General features: G+C 40.3%; 1 protein-coding gene and 1 long non-coding RNA gene across 2 annotated transcripts; one reads left to right on the plus strand and one right to left on the minus strand.

Annotated features, from left to right (window-relative positions):
* Window positions 1-1071: 1071 nt before the first annotated feature.
* Window positions 1072-5757, minus strand: LOC123732749 (uncharacterized). The gene is made up of 5 exons (XM_045712004.1): window positions 4957-5757; window positions 4585-4611; window positions 2060-2347; window positions 1514-1795; window positions 1072-1237 (listed from the first exon to the last, which is right to left on the minus strand). Exons 1-5 carry the CDS (start codon window positions 5012-5014, stop codon window positions 1173-1175), a joined length of 720 nt encoding a protein of 239 aa, XP_045567960.1. The 5' UTR covers window positions 5015-5757; the 3' UTR covers window positions 1072-1172.
* A 256-nt stretch (window positions 5758-6013) lies between these two features.
* Window positions 6014-8828, plus strand: LOC123732750 (uncharacterized). Its single transcript, XR_006763390.1, has 3 exons — window positions 6014-6096; window positions 8457-8564; window positions 8782-8828. It is a non-coding gene; the product is annotated as an uncharacterized lncRNA (long non-coding RNA).
* The last annotated feature ends 545 nt before the right edge of the window (window positions 8829-9373 follow it).

The raw sequence follows: 9373 nt of genomic DNA on the forward strand, positions 1-9373 counted from the left end.
CTGCCTTTCACCTAATTCCTTACATTCTTACGTGTGAAATCAAATTGAATCGGTATGGACTATTTTTGTGTGGTGTGCTGCGATTCCACAGATTAGCATGGACTAAAGGGACATTGAGACAGCTGATGCCAATTCTCAATCACCTCCTCCCTCCTCAAACGAATTGCTAAGCACGCCCCAGAACTAGAGTTAAAAGGAGCTGAACCAGGGACCTTTCGACCGACTCCCTGCACCTCTCTTCTGGTCCCCTGCTGTAGGAAAGACACAAATCACAAAGCTCTACAGCACTACTAGGAAAGTGCTTGTTTCAAACGTGTGAGTGTGACAGTCAGTCCCCAATTGTTGGCCAGTACATCCTCTAATTGTATGTTTTCTGTCCCCCACGACTACAGACACGGGGGACACGCCTGGCTGCAGCTGAGTCGCTACACCCAACTTTACCACGCAGCCAGGCCGGTGAGGAGCGAGGACAGAAGGTGACCTGCCGTTGAACACCAAACCAGCAATCGACTACCAGACCAGCCATCGACTAACGATCCCTGCTCGGGTTGAGCCAATCTAATCCTGCTCGGGTAGAACCGAGCGAACAAACCCTGCTCGGAAGGACTCAAATGAACATTGGCCACCGATCGCGAATCAACTTCTATGTTAGTTTGGCCCATTGCTTCTAGTTAGTCTACAGCCCTAAATCCCAGCCTATTTATACGTTTCTAATAGGGCCGTAGTGATACTGTGTATTACTGTGTAAAGATGAGTTTATAAAGAACCTTTGATTGTACTTTGGCCTGTCTCTGTGGTTGTTTCCTGAGGGATCTTAGAACTCTACTTTTGACATATACATTTCAAATATTATATGGATTTATTGTCTTCACAACAACTATTTTGAAATGACATTGGGTGAAATTGTGATTTTAACAGAATCATTCAAGACAATCTGAATATTAATTTCTTACCAAGAATAGATAGAGAGACAGAACCACTGTGCATCGATGGAAAGTGAGTTTCTACTGTGTAAAAACATCTCAGTTTGATCTCAGCAGATGAACTTTGACCTGCCGGCGAGAGCAGCTCAGTCCCCGTGAGTGACTTCGTACAGGGTGAGGGTTTAGGATCTCTCCCCTCTGTGTAGAAGTAACACTGAGACACAGAGACAGATGGAGGAGAGTCACAGCTCAGCTGAACTGAGTTCTCTCACTGATGACTGTAGAACTGACTGTCAGCCTGGGAGGAGGTGGGTCTGTGAGATCAGGAGAATAGTGTCTCTTTGAAAGTTGCATTTAAAAAACATTACAGGTAATCCATACATACTAACAGTATGGAAAATCCTTTAATCAAATGTTCAACTATGTCAGCATTTATGTTTGTACAAAGTACAGTAAATCCTATCATTATGTCAAATGAAGGCGTTTAGGAAATACATCTAATTTTCTATTTTTTTCTTCTCATTTTCAGAACGAGCATAATTAATACAGTATAACAGTGAAGTGTATCATTGTTTAAACCACCTACTTACCCTGAACAGTGACTGAGACAGAGTTACTAAACGGAGATGTGTGAGACTTCCATACAGCATAGTAACACTTCACTTTGACCACAACTGGAAATGTTTGATCTGCCCTCTTCAGCAGCTGAGTTCCTGTTATTGTCTGCGTACACAATGAGTCTGGAAGATTCTTCCTCCCCTCTATGTAGAAGTAACAGTGAGACACAGGGAGAGATGGAGGAGTCTCACAACTCAGCTGAACTGATTCTGTCTCTCTGATGACTGTAGAACTCACTGTCAGCTGAGGAAGGTCTGTGAGAAAGGGGAATTTAGCATTTAGTAGTTTTCAGAAATTTACTGATAGCCTAATCCCTCCTTGTTATTTCAGACTTAAGGATCTTGAGTCCATTACCTCATGCAGCGACAGTATGGGAAATTAAGGAGATATAATATATTGCTTGAATGCTTCATGTAATAGTTTATGACAACAAACAGTATGATAACATATCACAAGAGGAACATGGTAATGATGGCACAACAGTATATTGTTTACAACCATTCAAATAGTCTTCTTACCCTGAATTGTGACTGTTGAAGGCTCACTGAACATGGATCTAAACTGTGAACCTGTAGCACTGTACTGACATTGTATTTTGACCTCAGCTGGTGAACTCTGACCTGTCCACCTCACCAGTAGTGTTCCTGTGAGAGTCTGTTGACAGGGTGATGGTAGGGTGAATTCCACTTGCCCTTCCATTTTGAAGTAACACTCAGAGACAGATGAAGGAGTCTGACAGTTCAGCTGAACTGAGTCTCTCTCTTTGATGACTGCAGGAATCACTGTTAGACTGGGCCGAGGAAGATCTGTGACATTAGAGGGATGATGGAGTGTATTTTTAATTGAATTATAAATTCATTTTCAATGTTTAACTACTCATACAGATAATGTACCACTTAATATTATATGAGTTTGAAAGAGAAAACAATTAAGACACTGTTGTCTATTTAACAATAAACAATGAGAACCCATGGCAGGAACAGCCCTTAGGAGGGAGTTATCACACAATAATCCTCGGCTTCGATGGGCATTTTGCTTTTGTAAAACGGTTGCCAACATTTAAACAAAAGATGAAGGACATGTCTTTCATTAAAGACATATATATTATTGTTCTGAGTAAATGAGTTTTATTTTCATCCTTCCACCAGGACATATGCTCATTGTGGAGCGTTGCTATATGGGCACAGCCAAACAACGGAAGTGATGGATTTTCTGACCAGAACTGTCCCAGAGTTTGGGGAGGTGTGTCTGCGCTTGTGCTGCAGCGGCAGGTGCGCAAGACCAAAGACTTTACTAGCATCATACATATCGGTGAATCGCTGTGACATATGAAATACAAGTGATAGTGTAATCAATCTGTAATAACTACGTAAAAGGTAGCGAGCGTGTTAAATGATTGTGACGTACAGTCATATCCAGGTCCTGATTGGTCAACAAGCTTATTTTACGCTTCAAATAGTGTTATTTGACACATCAAACAGTGTTATTTCACGTGTATCTTTTTTGAAATGAGAAGACCCAAATGGCGTTCCATACTTTCCAGTGCACGACACAATGACATCACGTACAGATGCGCGTGACTCTTGGCTGCAGTAAGAAAGCCATGCCATCTACTCCCATTCAACATAGCCTACATTTATGTTTTTATTACTTCTAAACAAAATAACCTTTTGGGGGCTCACCTACGCTGACAATGATGTTTTGATTCTTGCTTGAATTGTCACTGAGATTATATTTGGTTGTGATCTTTGTAAAATAACTATTTTGGATACAGCAAGTTGTTAGCTAGAATGCTAAACACTCACTGACAAAGCCATAGCAAAAGAGACATTTTACTGGTTGAAGTTTAAGTTATTTTAAGTATAATGCAGTTGATTTGCAATGATGAAAGAAACATTATAATAAGCAGGACATTCATACGAGCCTTAAACTCCAATGATAATCCAAAGTAGCATGAAATGCACTCATATGCAACATGTAAATAGAGGCTTTTTTGTTCTGTCATCACAGTGGATTGAGCAGTCAAATGGAATAGTGAATAGACTATTTTTGTGTTTGTAAGCGTTGCCGTACGAGAGCGTCGTGCAACATTTGCAAACACAAAAAATGTCTATTCACTATTCAATTGACTGCTCAATCCACTATCTCATCAGCCCAGCCAGGCAATTTATAAACTTGATCTCCACTGTAAAAAGCATTTAGATATTATATCCCATTTATTGTAGACTAGCATTTGGTTTTCAACAGCGGAGATTTGTATTAACCTTGCTGTCTGTCTCCGACATTTGCAACATTGTTTCAATATTGAAATCCGATCATCTCCAGCTGTCACATAGTAATGAGCGAATGTGTCGGGATGAGACAGTTTGGCAGCTTTTCTCAGCCAGTCAAAATCATGAATCAGTATCATTTTTATGGATATATTCAAAGAAATGCCAATAGAAAAACACAAAATGCAGCTAGTTTACTGTCATTCCAGCTTCAGTTTAAAGTGATTATGTTAACTGTGTACTGTAGTTGGCTAGCTCCTCTGAATAGTGTCCTGAGAGAGAGCACATTTTCTATGCCAGGCGAAATCTCGCATCGAGTCATTAGCTCATTGTTATGGATGTATCCCCCACAAAATCTGTAGAAAACAGCTTAAACAAATGCAAATACAGCTTCTTTGCTGTTATTCTGGCTGCACTGTTTGACGTGACTGTGTTAGCCGAAGTTGCCTAGCTAGCAAGCAAGGGATAAGAACATTGACAGCCATCATGGCAACGGAACATTTAGAATGATCCACCAGCTGGCTTGGGTACCAACCCTAGATTTGTGTCGGGACTACACGGAGTATACCAAACAGTCGGGGCATGGATTTTACAATGTATCGAGAGCATTCCATGGGGATGCTGACCCATGTTGACTCCGATGAATTCATCAAAATAACGTTTTTATTGAAAATATTTCAATCACTATTTCAATATTTTGGTAACCCGTTGTTTTGTCTGGTATCCTAAAATGTTCCATAATGCAGCTTTAAATTCATAATAATGATACTGACCTTTGGCTTTGATGTACTGGAAGGTATCTAGACATAACAAAATGGGTCATTATCATGCTCTTTTAGCCATTATGAAAAATAAGAAAACATGAGAGGGGAACACTTTACACAAGCTGGCGAAGCAGAATAACATGGCTGTGAATGCATTCCAGGCTATCAAGCAGTGGTCATTCTTATCTGAACAAAATGTAAAATAATGACAGAGAAATATAAATTAATAGGATGATCAATGGAATAAGACACACTTATTATAACCATAACATGTTGAAATATTAAGAGTTCCTAAAGTAAAAGACTAAAAGAGGGGAAAGAAGAATGGAATATCCTGTAGCACAAACAGATGATGGAACTTGGAACGGAAAAATAACTCACCGAAAAGGAGGATGAGCAAAAACAGGCGACCAGCCATATCAGGGATGAACAAGGTCATTATTTAGACAGCTACATACATACTGTTAGTCTGACTTCACAGAAGATGGTGGCAGTGACTGGGACAAAGAATAAATGTTTCAATAGAAAAGCAGATGTGGAGCTTGTTCACAGGAAAACCACATGTCTCATATGACAACTGTGGGCTAATGTCATGTTGCAGAGGACAAGGAGGCTGAACATTCAGAATCATTTATCGGTCATTATTTTTATGATCTAAAGCTAACTGTCTTTAACAGATGTTATTTTGTATCATTATTGCCGGCAATTCGATTTTTAAAACCAAACTAACTTGTCTGTCTGAGAAAAATATTTATCTTCTACTTTTTGTTTTACCTTTTTTACAGCTGCACAAAGTTTAACTACAAAAACCCTGCATTTGTAGTTGAGAGTTTTATGATCTCTAAAATGTAGTAGGCTTGTCATATTTAATTTATGTTTGGTGAGTCATGTTTAATAATATGCCAGAGCAGTGAAGGCAAACTGATAAGCGCAGTAAAGGAAAGGAAAGGATGGAAGGAAGGAACGGAGGAGAGAAGAAGCGAGTTCACACTACTCGGACTGATCAGTTTACCTTGAATGCTCTGACTGGAACCTAAATGTCAGCGCCCGTTCAGATAAACCGCGTGCTTTGCTTGAAGTGCATAACATTGAACGTGTGTAGGCTGAGAATGCAGTTGCTGTTTTTAAACTAACGTTTTTATATAGCCTAACTTTGAGATTAACCGTTTGATCATGCCTCCTAAAAAAAGCAGCAGCCGCCGAAGAAGTAACGGCTATTTGGTTAGATTACGGTTGATACATTTGTCAATTTCATTGTTAGAATCCAACAAGCACCTGCTGTGGCACGGAAAACTTCTCTTCATCCACCTACGATGGTGATGGTTAAAGAAGCGCTGAAGGAGTTGGACTCTCGAATGGTCTCATCGCAGGCCATTCGCGGCTACATAACAGAGAAATATCCATCTGTGGACCTGATGAGGTTGAAGTACATGACACGCAAGACCCCAAAAAAGGAACCGAGGGCGGGGTATTGGTAAGAACACCAACTCGATAGCAAACGGCGCACAGGGGAGGTTTCGGGTAAGTGACCCATGTGTAGTAGAGTGATGTTGTTCCCCTAGATTATGCACCAAGTTGCGCACAAGGACAGTTCAAGTAGGCCAGGTCAAGAGGGGATGTTAATAAGTTAATAACAATAATAATAATTCAATGTGTTTTCTTTATTTAATTACAGCAGCATAGTTAATGTTATTTTTCGGTGTACATTTTTTTTGATATCTATATTGTAAATACACCTAATTGTAAAAGTTGGTATATTTTGGTTTGGTCCATCGCGGTTATCCGTACTTACGTACCCTTTTATCGTTCTCTTTTGCCGGACCTTCAGCTAGCAAGGTGCCCGAGAGCTGTGACTGCACCGAGGGCTAACATATTGTGTGTTGTCTCTTCGTGTGCAGGTCGAATAAAAATGATTCTACCAACAGAATTCCAGTTGTGGCAGTGTCCTAAATAAAAATACACAACGCAGAACGAACCACGCTACACATGCATGTCTAAATCTTCTTAAAGTAAATGCCCAGTGTTTCCAGATTTCTATGAAATATGACCTATAATTTACAACATGAGTGAAATGGTTTTCCTTCCAAACAATTCTAATTGAGTATGTTAAAGCAGCTTTCCTGTTTGAATTGTGTTTTTATTTATATATTACTACATTGGGCAATTACATACAATTTCTAGCGGCACACTGACTCACGTAATGGCGAAGCCATAGGCTACTACTCACGGTGAGGGCCAATGCGCTCCTCTTGGCAATAGCCTATCTCAAGATGAGCTACTTTGAAAAACAGTGCTGCTGGTCACAAAAAATGGGAGTTGAGAATTATATTGGTTCTACAGACAGTCTTCTATTTTCAGCAGTAGGCATTTGCTTTACAAACTATGTTTTTCCCGCGATTTTTATTTTGAAATGTGCAAACAGACAGCTGCAACCAACTATATACATATGGATGGCAGTTCCCATTCAAATCAGGACTGGCAGCCATTGCTAGTGTACCCATGAGTTACCACTCAAATTGCCAGGGTAAGAGGTTCCAAAAATCGATGTATTATGTCTATGGCCACAACACAACAAGCTGATCATGCTGCCCAAATTGCAGCCTTCCCGACAGTAGGCAACCAGAAACTGCGAAATCAAGGAAAAAATTGAGTAAATGAGGGACAAAGTTTATAGTGTGTGTGTGGGGTGTGTTTTACTGCCACTGTTTAGGTCAATTTGTAGAATTTATGCCAAGGAGCATTGAAGCTGTTCTTGCAGCTGGTTAAGGCCAAACACCCTTTTTAAGACACTTTGTTGGCGTTTTCTTTATATTGGCAGTTACCTGCATGCGCTTGTGATAACATTTAATCCAGTTATTTTTGAGAAACTATTGATCCTCTATGGCTAAATATGTTCTCTGGTTTATTTTGAACATTTAGAACAGGTTCCCTTGGTTGGTTATAAAATAAGTTAAAAAAATGTTTTTTCCTCTTGGGCCCAGCCCCTGACTCACATAATTGACCAGTCACATTTAGTTATATTGCAATTCATTTTTTCAGTTACCCAATCAAGGCAGGGCCCCCATTTACCCAAACCTCTCCTCCCCCATCTGATGATTAGCAGAGTGGCAGCAGGAAGCTGTCTACACTCATTGAGAGTGGAATCCTGAATCCTCCTGTGGTTTGCTGTTGCAGTGAAAATATATATTACATATCTAATATGTACTGTATAATGTATGTATATATTTGTGACTTTTTTTCTGCCTCCTGGGCCCAGGGGCTTCAGCCCGAGAAGCCCCTTTGTTATTCCGGCCCTGGGCGTACCCCAACAACAGAATGGTGTGGGCATATACCTGTTACAAAAATATTAAATCAAGTATACTGCTGATTGGCCAGCTCAGCCAATGAGCCAACATGATATAATGTTGAATGAGGAAATGGCAAGCATTATCGAAACTGTCTGTTTTGTGTTACAAGTTTAAGTATTTTTTGTTTTGTTTTTCAAGTTATGCTTTGGCAACAAATAGTAGTATAGGATTAGTGATGGGAAACAAAGCTTCCTGGAGCGTTGAGATTTTCCAGCTAATTGTCTGAAATAGGTTAAATTCTCAAGGCTTTGATCAAGAGCACACTAGTGGCACCTGCTGGTCTAAATAATATAGAGCAGCCAAATTATTATAGATTATGTCCCAAACCCCATAGTGTGTGTGCAGTGTAGCCTTTTAGTCTTCTACAAATCAGGTGGTTGTTCGACGAAACGAAACTTTATGGTACCAGTTCTGAATATAAAGTTTTGTGTTTATTATATAAGTCAACATTATATGACAAACATATTTAACATGGGTTTGCTGTTTAATATAATGTAGCTCAATGTGTGTTTACTCTCCCTTGACATCTTGCAGTCAGGGTTAGGGTGAAGGAGCCCAAGCCAAAGGCCACTGAGAACACTGATCCCAATGTGGAGAAGGCTGCCAAGGTTGGAGCCAAGAAGACTAAGGACAAGGAAGCCGGTAAACTGAATCCACTGAATTAATTGTGCTCATCACTCCTAGGATTAAGACATCACCCTATAATCCGCCCAATTGTATGGGATCGTTGTTATTGAGCTACACCCATTGCAATGGAGGACATTTAACATTGCTCATTCAATGACTTGTATGGGTATCTCACTTCTCATGGTGTCCATGATTGCATGCATACACACACATCACTAACTCTTGTCTCTAGAAGCTGAGAAGAAAAAGGCTACAGCCAAAAAGCAGAAGGAGAAACCTCCAGAGGCAAGTGTGGTTTCAGTAATGTTCTGACTATTGGCATTGTTCAAGTGGTTTTGGTGTATAGGGACTCTTTTTACACTTTTGTCATGGGTACTGTTCCCTATTTGGGCTTTATCATGGTTAAATGGAATCTCTAAATGGGTGATTGTATTGCAAACCTGTCATTTTCATCTTTCAGGATGCAAAACTCAGGAAGGCCGCAAAAGCATCCTCTTCCAAAGGTGCCCCCTGCTAAGAAGCCCAAGTCGAACAGGACAATGGGGAAGAGGGGACAGCTGAGGATCAACCCAAAGCACAGAAGACTACCAAGGGTGAAGGGGCAGCCAAGAAGGGTGCAAAGGCCAAAGCTTTCCAGAAGCCTGCAGAGGGTGATGAAGGGGACACTGCTGCTCCTGAAGCTAAAATCACAGTGAAACGAGGCAAGAGGGCAGCAGCAGAATGACTGGACTCCTTTTAACCACTTTGTATGTTTTTAAATAAAGCTGTTTTTTGTAGTTCTTGTTTGTGTCATTTAAGTGTAGACCTAGCTGCAGTAAAATCTC

This window comes from Salmo salar, unplaced genomic scaffold (assembly GCF_905237065.1).
Source record: "Salmo salar unplaced genomic scaffold, Ssal_v3.1, whole genome shotgun sequence".
Taxonomy (NCBI): domain Eukaryota; kingdom Metazoa; phylum Chordata; class Actinopteri; order Salmoniformes; family Salmonidae; genus Salmo; species Salmo salar.